Source organism: Lolium rigidum, chromosome 6 (assembly GCF_022539505.1).
Source record: "Lolium rigidum isolate FL_2022 chromosome 6, APGP_CSIRO_Lrig_0.1, whole genome shotgun sequence".
NCBI classification, from domain to species: Eukaryota; Viridiplantae; Streptophyta; class Magnoliopsida; order Poales; family Poaceae; genus Lolium; species Lolium rigidum.
Genome location: NC_061513.1, coordinates 281,122,383 through 281,145,007, shown reverse-complemented (window position 1 = coordinate 281,145,007; position 22,625 = coordinate 281,122,383). Strand labels below are relative to the sequence as shown.

The window sequence follows — 22,625 nt, the reverse complement described above, 5'->3', positions numbered from 1 at the left end:
CCATTGTAACCCATTGTCATCATAATCAAGAACGGACAGGCGAGACGTAAGGGTTTTACCTCATCGAGGGCCCCGAACCTGGGTAAATCGCTCTCCCCGCTTGTCTGTGAACCGATGTCTCGTATCAGCTTGCAGGATTCCATCAACCCTAAGCCCCTATCGGAGGGCATTGGCGAGGAGTACCCTCGACAGCAGCCGCAGCCCGAGCCGGAGCCGCAGGCCGACGCCGAACACAGCACCAACGAGGACGTAGACCCACGGTCCGCGGCGTGGGACGAGGTCCACGTCGCAGTCATGGAAGAAGAGGAGGCGGAGGAGGCAGCGCAGTCGGGGGAGCCGCCACAGGCCCCCGCCCACCAGGAGCAGGCGGCGATCCTCGCATCGCTGAAGGCGCAACGATACGAGCGGTTGAAGGAGGAGAGGGATGAGTTCATCAACGACGCGAACCTCCAGCACGGCCTCGAGATCTCGCACCAGCGAGCGGCCACGGAGGAGGCGGGACGCCGCCTCATGGAGGCGGAGGGACAGAAGCATAACTCAGCGCTCATCGCCACTACGAGGCCTTCGCCCGCCAGGTGGCGAGGCGCGCCGAGATCGAAGCGTCTCGGGAAATGCTGCAAGCGCAGGGACAGCGCCGCCGGCAAGCCCCTGCGATGCCGGCCGCCATGCTCCACCGCCAGATGCGCGAAGCAAGGGAGGAGCAGCGGGCACGGACGCAGGCGGCAATAGCGAAGAACGACGACGAGGCAGGGCCGTCGAGCGGCCCAACCAACGGCCAATAGATATGATTAAGTTTAAGTTTTAGTTATGTTTAAATTCGAGCTACCTTTGTATGAACTTCGTATGAATTTCCGATAAATTTCATTTTTTAAATATCATTTTAAATTTCAAAATCTATCGAGGCTAGCGTATAGGGGCGCCGGTGTGGAAGCAACATCCCCAAATAGAGGATGTTGTGCCGGCGCCCCCTAAACGGAGCTGCCGGCGCCCCTGCCGGCGCCTATTTGGGGGCTACCGGTGGAGATGCTCTAATATACTACGGATTTGCTAAAATTGAGGCGCATGATTTTATTTATCTCTCAGTTAATCTTTTAGCAATTGGATTTACCTTGTGATGGGTTGTAATTGAGATTCTTCTAACTGTAAGTGGGTTGTAACCGAGAACAAATATCGACCGACTTGCTCTAAGATTCGTGCTAGCCTATGAGTTGCATATGATTTACTACTAGGTTGTAACTGAGACATGATGACACCACGTGACTGAGATTTAGATAAGTCTAAGAGCCTGAGATCTAGACGTGTCCAGTGTATTTATATCAACATGATACTAAATACATTTAGCAACAACATCTAGACACATAACTGAATAATCAAAAAAAAAAAAAAGACTCCACTGAAACATCCAGATACTCGAAGTAGCAAGAGCACCGCCAGTGATGACAACACCTAGACTCCGACCAAGGTTTTTAAAACGAGGCCTCGAGGAAGGTGACAGTGCAACACCATCGTCGTTTGGTCAAACCAAAATGATCACATCTTGGATTTTCACCTTGAAGAATGTCCAAACACCATACAATGTCTTCAAAAAGGAAATGACTAGGTAACCTCCGTTGCTATGTACAACCACCGAAGGTCATATTTAAGGTTTTCACCCTGGAAATTAAGACCACCAAGGTCGAAGTCTTCCCCTCCCCCACTCGTCCACAACACAGCTGCAAAGACGGTGTCCTACACACAAACTTCTCCCGGTGTGTTATGAGTACTCCCTACACTTTGGATTCACCAACAATCTTGATATTTATGAGCATTCATGAACAATCACAGTTTATCTATATTTTTCAGTAATCTCTTGAAGGTTCTATTTTTGGCTTATTTTTCTTGTAGTGGTGAAGACCTATTTATAATTTGTATTACTCTTGGATTTTCTTGTAGTGGTGAAGATCATGAATAGATCTGTGGACTTTTCACAACTAAGGAAACTCGTTTGAGTCACGAGCCGGCTAGGAGTTGCAGGTCAGGATATATAACTGTTGTTTTAATCCCAAAAAAAAAATGTTTGATGTTTCAGGGTCCTAAGTAACAAGAGAAATAATTAAAGAGAACGGAAAAGTGTTTCTTTTTTTTGAGAAACACAGTACAAACACAGGCGCTCACATACACGCGCATACACTCACCCCTATGAACGCACACACACACACCCTACCCCTATGAGCACCTCCGGAAAACTGAGCCGGTGGATTGGATCTTGAAATTGACGAAGTCACCGCAGGCGCCTCGCTGTCGACGGGAACGTCGCCTCCCACTGAAAGAATATTCCGCCTTTATGAGACACACAGATGTCAAACCTGGGGTTTGAACTCTGGTGGGCTGGGGTACAACCACCCTCCTAACCACCCAACCTCAGGTTGGTTCTCAACGGAAAAGTGTTTCAGCCAAGTACTGATTTTGGGTATTCGAAATCGGATGGATCGGTTTAATAAATGAAGTGGCACTGGTTTTGCACACGTGGTAGTCCAAACAGTAAAAAATATAAATAGACTTAAAACTGATACAAATTGAAATAGGAAAATTTTGGAGAAGTTAAAAATTGAGTTTTCAATTCATTTTGACTCATTAAAAATGATGATAAAATCATAAATTGAAGTAACATGTTCGAAAATAATGATACAGTGACATTTTCCGCCGCGCGCACAAGAGCCGGTAAGATCGATATGCCAGAAACTGGGATTACCTATATGCCGATACCCGTCAAGCTCGAGGGCGTCTCGATAAGTTCTTATTTTTTCTAGAATGCTCCATTGAGTAGAAATTTTCCAAGAACCTTGGTGAACAATCCATTTGGTCTAGCATAGTTTTTTACTATTGGATTTTTTGCAAGTAGTTCACTATTGCAATTGAATTCTCTATTTTTAAGTCTTTCTTTATCTATACCAAACACTATAGTTAAATTGAGATAAAACTATCAACTCTAAACATTGTAAAGAATTAAATTATTAAATAGGACCGACGTTTTGTTGTGTAGAATGACGGCTAGCAGGGATGGAGCTACCTTATATGCATTGGGTCAGCTGACCTCAATGAAAAGTAGTACGTAAATCCTTTTACTAGTTAGTGCTAATTAAGGTTTATTTATAGAGTAGGCGATTTACACAAAAATAACCCAAAAGTGGAAGAAAAGCACAGACTAACCCTCCGGCGAAACTATTTCACCAATCTAACCCTTTTGTGTGGCGCCCCTCCCACGGGCGCCACACACGCCCATGTGGCTCCCCTCCTGCCGGCGCCACACACCCATCCGACGTGGCCCCCTTGCCGCTGAGCTGGTGCGCCCATCCGACGTGGCAGCATGTGTGGCGCCCCTCCCAACGGCGCCACACATGCCAACTTATATCATGTTTTCGGTCGAAAACATCCAGGGGCTCCGGAACGTCTGGGACTTAGCCGTTTTGCGAGGCTCGATGTGTGGCGCCGATGCCACGGGCGCCACACTAGCATGTGTGGCGCCGATGCCACGGGCGCCACACATCCACTTAAGTGTGGCGCCCGCGCCCGCGCCCAGCCCGACCCAGCCAGTTTCTCTCTGTTTCTTCTCTTCTCTCTGTTCCTCCCAGGAAACCGCCGCCGCCGCCCGAGTCCCCTTCGCCCCCCGCACCAAATCGACCAAGCAATCGTCAGATCCGGCCGGCCAAGTCCTTCCTCCTCCATTCCTCAAGGTATTCCCCTTCGATTCCCTCTGATTCGTCCACTATTGTTGGTGGATTTGGTAGATTTGGGTATGAACCCTAGACATGGAAATTCATGTTGGTGGATTTACATATGAACCATTGATATGTTAGTGCATTTGGCTCTGAACCTAGCAAGATTTGGATATGTTGGTGGATTTGGATATGAACCCTAGATTTGGTGGAACCCTAGATATGAAATTTTACATGTATGTGTTGAAATGGCTATGTATGTGTTGAAATGGCTATGAACCCTAGATTTGGCTATGTAGATATAAAATGGCTATGTAAGTGTTGAATGTGTATGTGTAGGAACCCTACATATGTTAGTGGATTTGGATATGAACCCTAGATTTGGATATGTTGGTGGATTTGGATATGAACCCTAGATTTGGCTATGTAGATATAAAATGGCTATGTATGTGTTCAAATTCTATGTATGTATGTCTTGAAATGTCTACTATTTGTGATGGAATAACTCATATTTGAACCAAATATTTGTTGGAACCCTAGATATGAATGTATGTGTGTATGTATGGAACTCTCATGTATTTGGATATGAACTCTCATGTATGTGTTGCTCATTTTTGTTAGTGGAATGACTCATAATATGGTTGTGTAAACATGTAGGATGGTGTGGCTTCCGGATGAAGAGTACGACGGGGAGCACCGTGTTGTTCATATGACGGAGAGGGGAACGGATCTTCACCCTTTGAAGATTCGTTACCATGGCACACCGGATATACCTTATGACGAGAGGTACACGGAGTTCATCCGGCCTACCGGTCTTATGCCGTTCATATCCCTTGTAAGCCGTGGGGGCCACACATGAACCCCTCGGCACTCACCGCCCTTGTCGACCGGTGGAGGCCGGAGACTCACACCTTCCACTTGAGGGCCGGCGAGATGGCCCCTACTCGCGCAGGATGTTTCCATGATCCTTGCACTACCTATTCAGGGCGAGCCACTGTGTATGAACACAGCTTCTGATGGGTGGCGCCAGCAGATGCAGGGACTTATTGGCAGGGCTCCTCCGCCGCCAGAAAATCCAAAGGAGAGAGTTCCCACCGGCGCGTCTTTCTCTTGGATCAGAACTAACTTTGCAGAATGCCCCATAGAGGCCGACGAGGACACTCGGAGGACGTACGCCCGCGTGTACTTATGGTACATGATTTCCGAGACTCTCTTTCCCGACGGTGGGGGTAAGCTGGCCCATTGGTGTTGGCTGAAGGCGCTTACGGTGTTGGACGATCGGTGGAGTTGGGGAACAGCGGCACTTGCCTACCTCTACCGGCAGGTGATGATTTGTTCTATGTACTATTTTCCTATAGTAGTGCGCTACACAAAGTAGTAACCAAATATCTTATGTACGCAGCTGGACGAAGCTTGTCGCAGGACTCGGGAGCAAGACTGGGAGCGGCGGTATTGGTGGATGCATGCTCCTACTTTCCGTATGGAGCCGGGACCGCCTATCGCTTGGGCGTCCCGGGGTACTCAACGAGACGCCATGGCCTCATTTCCCTCACTTTCTCGATCGGGAGCCCACTTGGGCATACCTTTGGGACAATGTCTCGGAGATGACGAGCGATCCAATGGTCATGTACAGAGCAGTACAATCGCGGAGTTGGACACTCTTACCGCTGAGCAGGTAACCGATCACTGCGGAGTTGCAATCCTAGTTTTGATTGATTCTATTGGCATCTACTAAATAATTGTATGTCTGCAGGTGGAATGGGAGCCATATGGTAGCTACTACCGTATTGGCGCGGCGATGACCGACCTAAACCCCAAGTGCACGGAGGAGGCGCGGTTCGGCGTATGCGCTGCCCACTCATATGCATGTGGCTTGTTGAACACCACCAGCCGCAAAGAGTGATGAGACAGTTTGGGCTGTATCAGGAGTGCCCACCAATGTGGCAAGACACGGACAAGGCGCTTCACAGGTAAACTTCTGGAATCATGCGATGGAAGATTCTTGATAGAAGAGGTACAAACTAACTTGTTGATTCTTGCAGGCTTGATAGGCAGCGGCAGAGGAAGATCACAAATTGGCCGATCCATCATAGCGGCCACATCACGGCGTTCCAACACCGCTTGGAAGCGGCACGGAATGCTGACCACGAGCAGATTGTGCCTCACGACTTCACCGCTTTCAACAACTACCTCGAGTGGTTCCATCGGAACACGCGTATCGAGTTAGTTAAGCACGCGTATCGTCGAGGACATCTTGGACGACCCCATCCGAGTTCGATGAGGTTGGGCAAAGCCGGCACGACACTTTTGCTCGCAGAGGGAGATCGACTTCTATTGCTTCCGAGCTGAACTTCGTGGTAATGGATTCTCTCACTAACTAGTACATCATCTAGATTGCCATGTGCTCGCTTAAATTGTGTATGCTATGTTTGTCACGAGCGGGAGGAGATCCAGAAAACCGCTGAGGAGTGCGAGACTATGTGGGACCAGAGCCACAGAGATGAAAAGCCTGTCGGACCGTTGCGGAATTTCATTAAGGTATGATCACCAACTTTGAATGTACACTATTATGTTGTGGTGGCTTTGTAACCGTGAGTTCCATGACGCAGAACACTGCACGAAAGATGCGGCGGTTAGCGAACTTGCTAGGTTGCCGCGAAGGCGAAATCCCTACATCCTCCTCTTCTGAAGAACATGTATGGACTATTTTGTTGCTTTGTGAAACATGTTCTTACTAATTTCAACTTTTGTAATCTCATGTGTTCATGTTTGTGCAGATTCCTCCCGAGGACGACCTAATTCCGAGTCAAGGCGTACTTCCGAAGCGTACCTCCAAGCAACGGTCGGCTTACCGAGTTGAAGCCAAGGGGCAAGGCTCCAAACCGGTACACTCCGGAAGATTATGTCAACCGAGGAAAGAAGGTTGTCACTTAGGAGGATGACGGGCCGCCGCGGAGATCAGCTATGTCGAGGATGAGGAACGACGAGCCGTTCTCTTCAGAGGAGGAGGAGGAGGAGGAGGAGGAGCGAGGAGCAGCGAAGCAGAGCGAGCAAGCAGCAGCGAGGAGCGAGCGAGCGAGGAGCAGCCAAGGCAGCGGACGAAGAGGATGGCCGTCCGGAAGCAGCCCACGAGGACGGCACGTCGAGGACGCTACTAGGATGTGCTACGTGTTGTTGTGAACTCTATATTCATAAGTATCGATTTGTGAACCCTATGTCATTTCGAACCATGGTCTGTAATGCTACTTGTTGTTTGAATCTACGTGCTACAATGTGACCTATGAAGTGTTATATGTGTATGTCATGAAATTTCTACTTGTTGTGTCCAATGTTGTACTCGTAACTGTTGGAGTTTGGTAGGATTTTTCATGTTTTCAACACAAGTCCATGTGTGGCGCCCTTCCCACTGGCGCCACAAGTGCTAGTGTGGCGCCCGTGGCATCGGCGCCACACATGCCAACTTATATGAACTATTGGGTCCAAAACATCCAGGGGCTCCGGACGATAAGTCCTTAGCCGTTTTCGCGATGCTCTATGTGTGGCGCCCGTGGCATCGGCGCCACACAGGCTAGTGTGGCGCCCGTGTCATCGGCGCCACACATCGAGCCTCGCAAACCGGCTAAGTCCCAGAGGAATTGTCTCACAGTATGTTTTGGGGGATTACAAGTGCATGTGTGGCGCCGTTGGGAGGGGCGCCACACATGCTGCCACGTCGGACGGCCGCACCAGCTCGGCCGTCAAGGGGGCCACGTCGGACGGGTGTGTGGCGCCGGCAGGAGGGGAGCCACATGGGCGTGTGTGGCGCCCGTGGGAGGGGCGCCACACAAAAGGGTTAGATTGGTGAAATAGTTTCGCCGGAGGGTTAGTCTGTGCTTTTCTTCCACTTTTGGGTTATTTTTGTGTAAATCGCCTATAGAGTATGACACCGGTGTAATAGAGTGGATATAGAGCTGACACCAGTGTCATTTTCGGTTGCAAAAGCTGAAGTACGTGGAAGTGTGACTTAAAGTTAGGATTCAACCGATCAACTGAAATTATCAGCTGACGAATTTTGTTCACACTAAACGAAATACACGAGATGCATTATTCACTAGCACCAGTGACATATTGACAGCCAGGCACGCGGTGAATTGCTGGTCATTTACGCGCACCACCCTCAGCAAGATCTCAGGTTGCATATCTCTCCACACCCTCCCTCTCCTCGTCTTGCTTCGAGGCATCCGACATCAGTCCAGCGCCGCAGCAAGAGCAGCTCACCATGGCGGAAGTAGCAGCGTGCAGGAGGATCAAGACGGGGACGGAGGTTGGAGCGAGGCCAGACGGGGCGGCGGCGGAAGAGGGGAGGCCGGATGGCGAGATATCAATCAAGATAAACTCGGCGGCCCTCCTCTGCAGGATCTGCCTCGAGCTCCTCAAGCCACCCATCTTCAAGGTAATCGTCGGTCGATGGCCGCCTGCCCGCATTAGGTTCCTGTTTCTCTGCTATTGATTCTTGAATGCCTCTGTCTGTCCTTCTTCCTAAAGATTAGATCGATTAAATTTTTTTTTTTCTGATTGTTGTTGGGAGTAAAAGCGAGAACTTTTCTTCCTGATAGTAGCTGTAGGCTGTGTAGCACATAATGTACGTGAGCCAGCAAACTGAATGTGTACTGCCGTTTTCTCTGAAATTCATGTGATATGTCGGTGAATTGACATTTTGGTGGCATAAAGTGCAGTTTTTCCAGTTTTTCTTTTCAAAGAACGATTTTTTCCCTTCCATTTACTTGTTTGGCTACTGCTGTTCTTGCTAGATGACCAAATGTCCCCTTGTAAGATCTGTATATTGTTGGTTGGTGTTGCAGCAGTTAGGGCTCCTTTTCCAATCTAGTGGGTGAAGTGAAATGCTAGTTTAGCACATATTGCACGTAGACAGCAGTTAAAGTTGTCCATTTCCTCTCAGACTTAAATATAATTGCTCGGCTCCTGGAGTTCTTCCTAGGTTTAGTATATTGGCACCATGTAAGATCTTGTTAATGTCTCAAAGCTGAATGAAGTTAGGAGTCAGTTCCAATCTAGTAAGCAAATGCTAGTTTAGCTGCTGTCTTACTATGTAGGTTCTTAACTGTTGGTATCTCCAAACTGAATATAAATTAGATGTTTTGTCTGATTGTGTAGGCAGTATTAACAATAACCTTTTCTCCCTGGTAGTAGCTGTAAGGCCGTGACACATACTATTAAAATGTGTATGTCTGTGGAATAACATTTTGGCAGCCGAAAATGCAGTTGTTCCATTTTCCTTTTCAAAGAAAAAGATTGTTCGATTTACTTAATCGGCTGCAACTGTTCCTGCTAGGATGACCAAATGGCCAATCTCTGTTGTTGCGAAAACTGAATGTGGCAGTTTGGATTCAGTTTCCAATCTAGCGGGTAGTAGTAAAATGCTAATTTAGCTGATCTTTTACCATGTAGGGTCTTAATTGATTGTGTCTAAAGACTGAAAATAGTTTTCACGGACACAACAGAGAGGAGTAGCTTAAATTCTGTCCAGTGGGCGTTAGTGGAATTATAGCTTATCTATCTTACTATGTACGTAGATGCTAGTTTACCACCGATTAGTCTATCGGTGCCCGTGGCACTTGATTCGTGTTCGGGCACTTACTCCTTACTCTGTGTGCATGGGTGGATGCCTTTGTTCTTTCCTCTTCCCAAGAGCAAATCAATGTAAACACTTGCTGGTAGTAAAAACAAGAACCTTTTCTCCCTGGGTAGTAGCATCAGCAAACATAGTTTGTGAGGGTGAAGGTGAAACCTTCCTGCCGTTCTCACTGAAATTTAGGAATTCCAGTGGATCAACCTTTAGATGTCATAAATTTCAGTTGCTCCTATTTTTTTGCTTTCCAAGGAAAGAAAAAAAATGTTCCATTTACTTGTGATGTTCTTGCTACGATGACCAAGTCACCCTTGTAGGATCTGTATTGTTAGAACTCAGTTTGTAATGAAATGCTAGTTTAGCAGATATTTCATATAGACATCAATCATGGTGTTTTTATTTTTGAAGTAATTTACTTTTTAATACGACCGAAACAAATTCCATTCTTATTGAACAGTTTCAATCAGAAAAGCTAGGAGTTACATTAACGTAAACACTAGAGTCTATGCTAAGAGCTTGTTTTGAAATGAACACCACGATTGGCATCAATATTAATATGTAGAAGCTTGAATCTCTGGAACAAGTTGCATAACATCTTCAGTTCTTTCAAAATATGAATACGATCGTTCTATTATTCCAGATGTCCAACATGCAGTCTGTTTGGAGTATGACATTACGAAGTCCAAGCCTAACTGCACTTTTTATACCTTCCGTACATCCCAGCGATTCATTGAGAAAGCCTAACCTGAATTGAAAAATCCCCCATATTATCCTTGATTAAATATCCAGCACCAGCAGTTTGGGTTGTCTGATCAATAGCTTGGCTGCTGGTCTTCTTGCTAGAATTACTAAATTGGCACCTTGTAGGATCTGGTTTGTGTCTCAAAGGTCAAAGCTGAATACAATTAGGACTCAGTTTCCAATCTAGTGGGTAGTAGTCAAATGCTAGTTTAGCTGCTGTCTTACTATGCACCCCGGGTCTTAACTGTTTGTTTCCAAACTGTACAATTTGCCTGACCAGCAGCCTGTTTTCAATCTAGCGCGGAGTAAATTCTAGGTCGGCTGATCTCTTACAATGCACTATATGATCGATATCCTTTTGTTTCTGCTCGCATTGTACCCTGTATACTGTTGCTGTGAACTGATGAAATGACCGAGGAGAGGCATTGCACACTGTTTTGCGTTTCTCCAAATCTTTAATTTCTCCACTTTATTATCCATAATGTATTGCTGCTGAAGGTTATGCTAATTTTCTTATATTTCTTCAGTGTGAGGCTGGGCATGTTTTGTGTTCTCCGTGCCTGGAAAAGCTCCGTGTGGTCAGGCACGCTTTGAAGTTAGACATCTTTTGTGATCTGTGTTGCAAAAACACGAGCTACCGTCGTTGTGTCGAACTAGAGCAATTCATCAACGCCATCAAAGTTCCATGCTCAAACCAAACATATGGCTGCAATGAGTCCGTCAGATACCATGAGAAAGAGAAGCATGAAAGCCAATGCACACATGCTCCATGCCACTGCCCAGAGACTGACTGCACTTTCAGAGGGGCAGTATGTTGCCTTCTGGAGCATTTCATCACCGCGCACGGATGGTCGCCAACCAACTTCAGCTACAACAAGCCACTGAAGGTATCCATTCCTCATGACCACCGTTTCACGCTCCTTGTCGGGGAAGACCAGTCCATTTTCCTCCTGACCAACACTCTGGCGGGAATTGGCAATGCTCTCTCCATGGTCTGTGTCAGGCCTTGTGAATCTGGACCAAACTATTCATGCAACATCTCTGCTGCTAACAGTGTTGTTGGTGGAAAAGCTGAGGGGAGGCTTGTGTTCCAGAAGGACCCACTTGTGTTGAGCAGCTCGCTGTCAGGTGGAGTTCAGTTGGGCAAGTTCTTCCTGCTGGTTCCCCCAGAACTCGCCGATAACCCATCTGGCGAATTGACCGTACACATCCGTGTTGACAGATTCGCGGCTTAGGGATCTCAGCTAGAAGTTCACAGCGAATTCTGGGTTGGCATCTTTGCAACTAACATCACCAGGAATGACTGCAGAAGAAAATTGTTTAGTTATGTAGCTTTGTTGCAAGCCCCAAACTCATGAGTGTCATGAATGACTGGCTGCTCTTGGTAATGAAGAATAGCTTCAGATGTACCGGTTGTTTAATGTATCAATTGATGATCTATATCTTGCAACTGAATATTATACTGTTTGTCGGGTATGATCAGTTTAAAATGAATATTATTGGAACTAGTATTTGATCCAGGAGTTGTTGTAGATATGATTTACCACTATAATCTTCACTTGGCCATGTTGGATACACGTTTCCTTTGCCTTCTCCGCATTGCACATTTCTGTAACCTAATATTTTGGTACCATGGAAGTCCTCAGGCTCTTCAAGAATTTGGGATTGTTGCCCTTCTTCCTTAGAAAAGTATCTTTAAAGATATGAGGAGCAGAACACCATATTTCTTTTAAATAGTATAAAGATTATTGCTAACCTTTGCCATTTAGTGCATGTACAGTGCAGGTGTTAACTTAGTGGGGCTAGGAATAAATTCCTTTGGCAGTTTGCAAGTTGATCCCAGCTTCTTTCTTCACGGCGACGATGAAGAGGAGCCTGACGCTTGCAAACGCATACAAAATGACATCATCTAACGCTCATGCTTGTGTGTGCTCGCGACTTCAACTCCTTAAGCGCCCTTAATTATCTCTTTAATCGACAACATGTGGTTAGATGTGCATCCTTTGTACTTTTTTTGAGTGTCTATTTATTTTCGATTGGTATCTATGGATTGATCACAAGCCGAAACATGGTTAGAGCTCTAATATGTCTTGAACTTATACTTAATTCAATTAATCTAAATCTCGTAACATTTTCTGATCTATTTGATAGTCACCAATTAAAAGGAGACATTTTCGCAATTAAAAGGAGACATTTTCGCCAATTAAAAGGAAACCCTAGGTGCATGAACTGAAGTAAAGGTGAATCGACATCGAGCCCGACATATAAGAGAGGGGTCTATTTCTCTATTTCTATTTCTCTATGGTGGAAATGGTGGCACAAATCATATTTCTTTCTCTATTTCTATTTCTCTATTTCTCTAAGTACAAATAAGAATAAAGTACAGAAATGATAAAGTACAAAATAATATTTTTTAAGTATCCAACTTTCTATTTTCTAAATAATCTTTGATATGAATCTTTGATGTTTCTAAATAAACCTATTTTATATTTTTATATTTGATATTTCTAAATAAACCTATTTGATTCCTCATATTTTTTAATAGAAAATAGAAAAAATAGAAACAATAAAAAAACATTGCCTCTCTCCTTCTCCTCGGCCGGCCGGCAGTACCTACACAGGGCGGCGGCAGACATCGACGGCTCCCTCTCCTTCTCCCTCTCCTCCATGCACGGACAGCGGCGACGTGGCCGGACAGCACCTCCCCTGCATCGGCAAGTTCAGAGGCGGCACGGTGGAGGGCTAGTGTCTCGCTTAGTCGCTAGTCGCCGTCGTCTATGCAATCTTCGAATTCTATCTCTTTCTCTTTTTTGTTGGGCATGTTTTTGCTGCTGCCCCAACACTTTTCTTGTGTGTGAACTCTTGTATAGTCGTTGCTTTATTTATAAAGCGAAGTCTATTTTGAGAAAGTACATGTAGAAAACAAGGAGAACATGTTATGAATATTTGAGTTTGATTTCCATGCGATGAGAGAGAAATAATTTTTAGTATTTTAAAATGCACTGGAAAGATAGAAATACGTAGACAAAGTTTCAAGCTAAACGTTTACTAATTTGAGAACGGAGGGAGTAGATTTATCTCAACTAGCCAAGCCAACCAGGTAGGTAGGTGGCCAAAAAATCCAAAATGATCAATGTGGAAGGTTGCCAATATCTTTCAAACATTGCTAGTAGGTTATTTCTTTCAATATGCTGCAGATCATAAATGTTTTATTTTGTACTGTACATGCATGAGCGACTTCTGAACAAAATGATACCAGGAGTTCCTGCACACGAAATGCATTTCTTCACGAGCCTCGTTCGTCTTTCTTTCTCACAGTCACAGCTGACATTTAGACAGGCAGGCACATGTGCATTTACTCGGGCACTGTCACCTTGGACACCTTCCCTTACTCGTCTGCTCCGAGGCGTCCGTCAGTACGCGTCCCACCGGCACCAAGAACAGCTCTCCCATGGCGGAAGAAGTAGCGAGCAAGAGGATCAAGACGGAGAAGGACCATGGAGCGGGGCCGGAGCCGGACGGGGCGGCGGCGGAAGGGGGCAGGTCGGATGGCGAGATATTCGTCAAGATACAGTCCGAGGTCCTCTGCTGCAGGATCTGCCTCGAGCCCCTCAAGCCACCCGTCTTCAAGGTAATCATCGGTCGCCAGTCACCAGCCGCATTCGGTTCCTGTCACTGCGATTAATTGTTTTACTGTCCGTACCGCACTCGGTGCCTCTGTTCTTTCTTCTTACCGAGACTAGATCGATGTACTCCCTAGAATTTTTTTCTGATTGATGTTAGGAGTAAAATGAGCAACCTTTCTCCCAGATACTGGCTGTAGCGCTCTAGCATATAATGCACTTCGGCAAGGTGAAAAATTCCTGCCGTTATCTTCGAAATTTATACGATATGTCAGTGGGTCAACAATTTAACAGTTCTCTGAAACTTACCTGTTTGGCTGCTGCTCTTGTTGCTAGGATGACCAAATGCCCCATTGTAGAATGTTTACTGTTGGTGAGTGAAAACTGAATGTAGCGGTTAGTACTTGAATCTGCTGGGTAGCACACATTGCATATAGACAACAGTCAGGAGGTAAAGTTGCCTGCCATTTTCTCTGAAATTTGATTATACTTGCTTGGCTGCTGTTGTTCTTTCTAGGATTACTAAATTGGCACCTTGTAGGATCTTACCTGTTGCTGTCTCAAAGCTGAATGCAATTAGGACTCAGTTTCCAATCTAGTGGGTAGTAGTCAAATGCAATTAGGATCTTACCTGTTTGTGTCTCCAAACCAAAAGTAATTTTGCATTACTCAACTGTTAGATTGAAAACTGAGTGCTATCTGCATTCAGCTTTGGGACACCAAGAAGTAAGAACCTACAAGGTACTGGTTTTGTAACGTAGCAAGAACATCAGGAGTTGAGCAAGCATAATTAAGTTTCAGAGAAAATGCAGGCAACTTCACCTCCTGAATGCTATCATATGTGCAAGACTAACATTTCAGTACTACTGGCGACAGTGTGTAATGTCTCTCCTCGGTCCTTTCATTAGTTCATAATAGAAGGATGTCAATCATCTAGGGCATTATAAGAGATTAAATGACCTAACTTTAAAAAAACCTGACCAACCTAAAATTTCACTAACTACTAGACTGAAAACAGGCTGCTAGTGTGTAGCGTTTAAGTGCCAGTTTAGCTGCTGTCTTATTATGTAGAATCTTAACTGTTGGTGCCTCAAAATATGAAAATAGTTTCCAGTATTCGGCAGAGTAACATTCTATTTTCAATCTAGTGTGTACAGGTGAAAGTCTAGGTTGGCTGATCTCTTACGATGCAGTAGATGATCGATACCCTTCTGTTTCTGCTTGCGTCACAAACTATTCACTCTTGTGTATTTCTCCAGTTTTTTATTGGTTCTTTGTTGCTGCCAAACGTTATACTAATATTCTTGTATTCTTCAGTGCGAGGCTGGACATGTTTTGTGTTCTGTGTGCATGGAAAAGCTCCGCGAGGTTGGGTCTGTTTTAGGATTGGGCATTTTTTGTGATGTGTGTCGCAAAAATACTAGCTACTGCCGTTGCATCGAACTCGAGCAAGTCATCGACGCCATCAAAGTGCCATGCTCAAACCAGACATATGGCTGCAATGAGTCCATCATCTACCATGAGAAAGAGAAGCATGAAACTGAATGTACACATGCTCCATGCTACTGCCCAGAGAATGACTGTGATTTCAGAGGGGGAACATGTTGTCTTCTGGACCACTTCGTCACAGCGCACGGCTGGTCGCTGACCAACTTCAGCTACAACAAACCACTGAAGATATCCGTTGCTCGTGACCTCCGGTTCACACTCCTCGTCGGGGAAGACCAAACCATGTTCCTCCTGACCAATACTCTGACGGAAATCGGCAGCGCTATCACCATGGTCTGCGTCCGGCCTCATGAATCTGAACCGAGCTATTCATGCAACATATCGGCCGCTCAGGTTGTTGCTGGTGGAAAAGCCGAAGGGAGGCTTGTGTTCCAGAAGTATCCTCTTGTGTCAAGCAGCTCGCTGGTGGGTGGAGTTCAGTTGGGCAAGTTCTTCCTGCTGGTTCCCCCTGAACTCGCTGATAGCTCATCAGGTGAACTCACCTTACACATCCGTGTTGACAGACTGGCGCCATAGAGATCTCTCAGCAAGTAATGGTGGACAGGGAAATCTGGGTCACACATATGGGTTCCTTGCAACTAATCTCAGCAAGTAGTTGTATGCTCTTTAATCACCACGGACTGAAGTAAGTAGGTTGAGTTTGGAAAAAAATGTTTAGTTATCTAGCTTGTTGTCTGTAATGGTAGAAGTTATCTGTCCAAACTCGAAACTCATGAGTGTCATGGTAGAAGTTATCTACCCAAATTCATGAGTGTCATGCTTGGCTTAATAACCGGAGTACCAATTGAAGCTCTTTCAACTTAGAACTCTACTATTTGTCATGTATGAACAGTTAGTAAGATGAATATCATTGTACTAGTATATGATCCTAGAGTTTTTAACTTGTTGTAGATGTAAACACTTAATTCTTCAGTTGGTGATGGTAATATGTTGGACGCAGTTATTCTTTGCTTCTCAGCATTACACAACCGACGGTAGCCATGGTGCAGACGCGGTGCTCGATATATGATGCTGGTACCGGTCGCTGTGTTTTTAGTACCACTACAGTCATTTCTCAAGATTCAGTTATAGGACGGACCACATGAAAACGAGACAACGGCGAAATAGTATAACCCGTCATTGATTTTATACGAACTAGTTGACCCCGCACGTTGTTAACCAAAAATGTGTTAATAAACCACTCTAGAGAGACGAGTGCATGTCCTCCAATTAGATCATGGTCAATGCAAGGTGCTTAATAGAGGTGTTTTAAAAAACATACCGATTTCTAGAACCGTTCCTATCTTTCTAGACAAATGCTTAAATTAGCACCTCCAGCGTAGAATAAACACAAGTGTTAAAAGACAAGGGCAGGTTTAGTTTTGCAAGCACCTCCGACTATACATGGCCTTAAAGATCTGATAGACCTAATTCTTGACTACATTGTAGTACGGAAGAGCTAAGAGACACAAATGACTTACATATTGTTATTTTTGTGTAGCCAGAAGTATTTGAGATTTTCCACCCTCGTAGCATGCACCCTTATGTACATCTAATAATTTTTTCAACTATGTTTTTTTTAAAGAGCTACTTGCATCTCGAGCTCCAAATGGAACTTCGTCGGCCGTTGTTGTATCGAAGATGGAATATCTGTATCACCGATGGGGCCTATATTCTTGAGGATGGTAGGGACTCCGTGACAGAGAAGGATCAGAACATGTCGTCTATATGTGCAGATGATTGTGATCATCATTTCGATAAAATTTTCTTGCTCCTTGGGTGGCGGCTTCGACGTAGCTTGGTGGCTGTGTTATGGGCTCACTTGGAGAAGACACCGCACTTCCACATCTCGTTGTCACGGTGGCGGCTCTGCTGGTGAAGGAGTGGCGTGGCCATTGGTCAAAATCTACTCGTTCGATGCATGAAGAGGAATGGGGTGGTCCACCAAAGGGGACAATGTTGGGGCCATGGGCGCGCAAATTCTCATAGGAACGAAGCTTGATAAACATGATGCCGTTGCTTGGGAGCCTTGGGGGACCCGTGCAACTACCACAATGATGATGGAGTGGATGACCACGTATTGGACATCTCCAAAGCAGCATTGGTCAAGGTGGCCATACACAAGGCTGGTGCCGAGCTTCACCAATAGGTCGTAGGAGTTTGATGATTCGTCTTTGGGCGCCCTCTGAACTCGTTCTATGGGAGAAGACGAGCGATTAGGAAGAGACTCCTAACCTAACCGCCGCCCTTCTCCTCTCCCGCCCCCGGACCGCCGCCCCTCAGCCGTAGTGCAACTCGTACTCTCTTGATGGTGCCAGTAATTAGTGGAGATGAAGTATTAAAACTGCAGTTTTCTGTTGGACCCACAACTCAAAGTATTGCTCATATATTTCCTGTAGCAATCGGAAACAGTTTTTTTTCCTTACTATTGAGTTCCAAACAAGCACTAAATCAGGAGCGATAGACGAGAGGTCTCACGCCCCGACCTCACTCACATTAGTTGTGATCTGGCCTGTCTGATTGGCCAATTGCTGCACTGCAAGAACATATCATCTAGTAGAAAGAAATAAAATGCAACATGCCCACTGATGAACCAAATGGCACACATAACACAGGAGACACAACACATGCGCTTAAGCTTATCAATGGCCCCAGTTGCACACTACATATTACAAGTCCAAAAAACTAGCTAAGATAAATACATAGCCACGGCTTCATGCTATGACATGGCAAGTACCTTAAAATGTTATGGAAAAATTCACATATGGGCATGCTCCTGATTTACCCTCGTGGTAAAAACAAGGTTGACCAGATAACTTCCATTCGCATAATGTAAGGACCACAGGTAAACTCATCCTCATCTGCACCTTTAATCACTGGATTGAACATCCTCAGACAACTCGACATGTTACCACTGTGATCAGCACCATGGGCACCGATATTGAGTATCAGCATCTCATCTACTGAAACTGCCACCACATGCCGCAATAGTGGGATAATTCCGCCATCATCAACTGCCATACCACCACCAACATCACTGTCGTACATCACAAAATTGTTTGGAACGTTTGTGGTGCAAGCAGTTATTTTGCCATGAAAAACTTCAGGCCCTGACAGAACTTTGATCTCTATTGTGGCCTCCAGTGCATTTTTAACATATGAAAATACCAGTTGCACATCACTAAGCCAGCTAGGAACAGTCCTGCTACAAACCTTAGAGTTTATTCTGCCAAGTAACACATCAATCAAAACTTTGCTGTGTCTGTCATTGCCCTCTCCATCTTCTCTTAGCATCAGATTTATCTCAAAGAAAGCTGCACCACGGAAAACAACTCCTCTAGTTGGGCCAGTCAGAATCAGATCTTCATTCTACGAAGAAGTTCACAAAAGCAATATGTTCATTAGAGCACTACGGTGGAAATTTGGTGTACATTATCATTGCTCAAATAAGAGATCTCATGTATCGTAAATATGCAACATAGTTTCAGCCAACTTCACAGGACCCTAATGAGTTTACATGAGGAATAATATGGGAAATTATAGAGGATCATAGATGAAACACCTGCTGAACTAGGGAAACACCATTAAAGAAGATAATTGGCATTGAATTAAAAGAGTGCACGGATTATACTGAAGGCAAAAGGCAAAGTGTCAACACCTCAGAACACAAGGAAGATCACTACACCCTTTTAGCAATAGAGAAAATGTTAAGTCCTCCGAGAACTAGCCTTTTATTCGTCATTAATACAAACTCAGATGCGTATCACTTTTGTGTGACTCTGCTGCAGTATACTGTTGCCTACTTGTTATGTGAAAACTAGTGGGTAATTTATAGCGATATACTATATTTAGATGATCCATGGGGGACAGGTTCATTTAGGTCACCAAAACATCCACCTGAGGTGAAAACTGGTACACTGAGCGATGAATCACCGGTACTAGTCGATCACTATCTAATCTAGTAGCAACTGTGTAGTTTTTCTCATTGTTGTGAGATTGTTGGTGCAAGCCCACGAGACTCATTGGGTCACCAAGACCACATAATCAATGTTAGATGGGTCATCCTTAGCCTTAGTAAATGGCCAAGTGGGTCACAGAGAATTACGGACCTGGCCCAGATAAGCCATGGAGACAATTACCATCCTTAAAGTTAAAAAACAATCACACTACACTATTTTAGTGATAAAAGTATAACTCAGCTCTTCAGGTCCGTTATGTCTAGCACTCTAGCTTGTGTTGGGACACAAATAAACAAAAAAACATCGAAAACGAAGGCCCAGACCTGTGATTATTATGTTAGAAGAGCTGGCCACTTATCACTAGCAGACTCTTTTATGATATGTGAAATTTAAAAGTAATTTTCTCAAAAACTTTTGGCCACTGTGAGAACTTACAAAGCATCACCGAGGTTTCCTGTAAATGTACAGTTACCAGAAACTTCAGCCACTTTACAAACCTTCGGTTGTCAGTAGTGTTAGATATTTAAGTTTGCCCCTAGGGATACAGGATAAGTCATGCAAACAACAACAATGACAATAAATTTAAAATGTCTACATGATAGAATGCTAGAATGCTTTTAGTAGCAGGGATACAGATTTCACGTCAGCTAAAGAAACAGAAGATGTGGCATTAAGCCATTGTATTGAATACCTTTGACGTAACTTGCTGGCAATTATTTCTGTCACGTCGGAAGATGTTGATGCATTTATAATCAAGATTATCTCTGACTATCGCGGTCCCATAGACATTGATAGGGTAGGCAACATCTGAGGAGATTATCTTGAGACAAAGCACATTTAAAGAGCCAACCAATCTATGGTCATCACCAATAGTTGAATTCACATAACGCATAGGACCATATTGTGCTGAGACAAAAGAAAGTGAAGTTATTTCCCAAAGAGCAACGAATATTTAGGTACTAACAGATGTTGAGATTGGTAATGGCTCAAGCAATAACAAGTTAAAACAGCATCCAAGTATAGATCCTGTAGGAACATCAGGATGAGCGGACGTATACATCTGGTAGAGCTTTGTAAATTTAGACTTCTACAAAGCAGAACAATGATTGTTGTACAGAAAATCAAGCAAAAGAGAAAATGATTCCAGATGGTATGAATGCCAGCCTAAAACAAGCACTGTACTAGTAGGTTCAAATGGGCAAATTATTGGACACGGTTAAGCCAGAGAATTAAAAATAAAGACGCCTGAGGTTCTCTTTGGATTCATCATGGGATCTAGTTGGTGTCGTTGGTTGGTTGTAAAATGTTCAGGTTGTTTCGGCTAGTTTCAACCTTCGTTATGTATATATATGGGTGGGTGTGAGTGTTAACTTGCCTGGCAGGCAAGAGATACTCGTTCTGTTTTTCGTTATCTCCTGGTAATGAAAAAGCCGATCCTTGGATCGTTTGGAAAAAATCATGGGATCTAGTAACTTTGGAGATAACAAAATACCGTTGCAACTTTCCAACTAATGCAGGAGCATTCTTCCATGCAGCATTTCTACTGAAACTGTGAATTTAGCTCACTTTGCGATTTTCTCCATGCATAGGTTTCAGCATATATACTTGAAATATCAGTGTGCAAGTTGTTCACCAGGTTAACAAGCATTGTAGCCTCTGTGGTTCTGTGCACAAACAAATGTGTATCCTAGGAGACAAAATATTTTAGCACCCTTAGTATTGAACCATATATGCACGTCCACTTAATGAAATTCGCCAGCCCCCAGCAGGAAGGGAAGAACTACTATCACTCTGTTCCATAATATAAGCCGTTGTAGTACAACATAGAACATACACATTTTGATTCTGAATCTACACAAGGTTTTCACTCGTAAAAGAATTACTAGATGTACATCCCTTCAGTCTTCATAGAACAGTTCATCTTTGTATGCCCAATCACTGAAAAGAACTACTTCCCCCGCCTCTCTCCATGCAAGGAAAAGGTTTTGTGACTGAATGTTAAGTAGGTTTCATTCAGTAAGTTCCATAGAAGGTGAATTCAATCAGTCACTTCCTTTTCTCTCTTGCGTTTTACTTCTCTAACACATTCATTTTAAAGTGTTCAATCTAACTTCACTTAAGGTGCTCTAATGTCTTGTTGCATTTTGTCTGAAGAATGGTTGATAACCCAACAATCTAATCCTAATCAAGATACCACATTTGGCCAAATGTCACTAGCACGGTCTAAGCACATACCACATTATTGTGCTAGTCATATGCTTCGTTTAAGTATAACGCAAAAAAAAAGTATAACGCGTTGGAGAACGAACGGGCACGTACTCTCTTCGTCGAGGTCGAAGATGGTGCGGTCAAGGAACCAGACGCGGGTGAAGCAAGTGTCTCCAGTCTTGGGGTCGTGCACGATGAGCTCGCGTTCCAGAGCCGAGTCTCGCCTCCGCCTTGGCCTCCTCCTCTGGCGTGGCGAACTCCCACGGCATCCTCTCCCGAGGCTTCTTCCTCTTGCTCTGCTGGCGGCGCAGCTGCTTCGACGCCGCGGCCTCCTCCTCGCCCTCCTCGATGTAGGGAGGAAGAACGCCGGCATCGTCATCTGCCATCAGACAGAGGCAAAGCACGGAGGTGCGGCACGCGACCTCCAAACCCTAACCAACCTGGGGAAACAGCCGCAAATGAAAGGATTTAGCCAACCGGAGAAATCAAGGGAGTGAGCGAATCAGGCAGGACGACACACAGATCTGACCTAGTCAAACTCGCAGCCGCCGCCGGCGGCAAGGCTTGGAATTATTTTTCTTCTAACCTTTCACGGTTTGGGTTTTGGCTGCCTGGTGATCCCCTATTCCCCCTTTCACATGAAGGTGCGGACGCGGAAAAAAGCGCTTGGTGGAAGCGAGTTGGTAAACCATCAACAACAAATGATCCTGCACCGGCAAAAGAATACATGCGATAGTGCTTCGTAAACAATGTATGTTCATGTTCATCAACTCACAGCAGTTATTAAATATTATGTCCAAGTTCATCAACTCACACCAGTTAAGTAAAGAGAGATCGGGAGGGGATTGCCTCACCTTGTCGCTGGAGGAGGTTGGTGCAGCAGGGCGACGGAGGTGGCTGACGGTGAAGAGCAGCTGGAGCAGCACGTCGCCAAATCGGCGGAGAAGCTCACCGGGACGGCGGCGGACGAGAAACGGTGAGGCGCCGGCGGCTCGAGATCCTGTCACCGGCGGCCGACGGAGACAAGATCGACCCGCGGACACCCGGCTGAATCGGTGACGGAGAGAGTTGTAGGAGGCAGGGAACAGCGTGGACGATTCGGGGAACCCTAGCTCTGTCACGGCACCAACGCGATAGAAGGGGAAGAGTCGAGTCGTTTGCACGGGGGCGTTTTGCATATGTGGAGTGGCAATTGATTTGTAGATAGTCTCAAGTAGAGAGGGTATTTTCCACTAGTCATTTTCCCTTATTTTTTTAATTTATTTTTCTAAAATGAAAATAT

The 22,625-nt window shown here is 45.1% G+C and overlaps 2 protein-coding genes across 2 annotated transcripts; both read left to right on the top strand.

Annotated features, from left to right (window-relative positions):
• Positions 1-294: 294 nt before the first annotated feature.
• LOC124664244 lies at positions 295-11,529 on the top strand. Its single transcript, XM_047201811.1, has 3 exons — positions 295-640; positions 7,856-8,127; positions 10,593-11,529. The coding sequence occupies exons 1-3, from the start codon at positions 295-297 to the stop codon at positions 11,298-11,300; spliced, it is 1,326 nt and encodes a 441-aa protein (XP_047057767.1). The 3' UTR covers positions 11,301-11,529.
• Positions 11,530-13,443: 1,914 nt separating this feature from the next.
• Positions 13,444-16,040, top strand: LOC124658884 (E3 ubiquitin-protein ligase SINA-like 10). The gene is made up of 2 exons (XM_047196879.1): positions 13,444-13,696; positions 15,006-16,040. The coding sequence occupies exons 1-2, from the start codon at positions 13,517-13,519 to the stop codon at positions 15,711-15,713; spliced, it is 888 nt and encodes a 295-aa protein (XP_047052835.1). The 5' UTR covers positions 13,444-13,516; the 3' UTR covers positions 15,714-16,040.
• The last annotated feature ends 6,585 nt before the right edge of the window (positions 16,041-22,625 follow it).

Bases quoted from the DNA above. Each gene is read 5' to 3' on its own strand.
- LOC124664244 (XM_047201811.1), top strand. From the start codon at position 295: ATGGAAGAAGAGGAGGCGGAGGAGGCAGCGCAGTCGGGGGAGCCGCCA. The intron at 641-7,855 runs GCAAGCCCCTGC...CACCACCCTCAG, and splicing joins GCGCAGGGACAGCGCCGCCG to CAAGATCTCAGGTTGCATAT. The intron at 8,128-10,592 runs GTAATCGTCGGT...ATATTTCTTCAG, and splicing joins TCAAGCCACCCATCTTCAAG to TGTGAGGCTGGGCATGTTTT.
- LOC124658884 (XM_047196879.1), top strand. From the start codon at position 13,517: ATGGCGGAAGAAGTAGCGAGCAAGAGGATCAAGACGGAGAAGGACCAT. The intron at 13,697-15,005 runs GTAATCATCGGT...TGTATTCTTCAG, and splicing joins TCAAGCCACCCGTCTTCAAG to TGCGAGGCTGGACATGTTTT.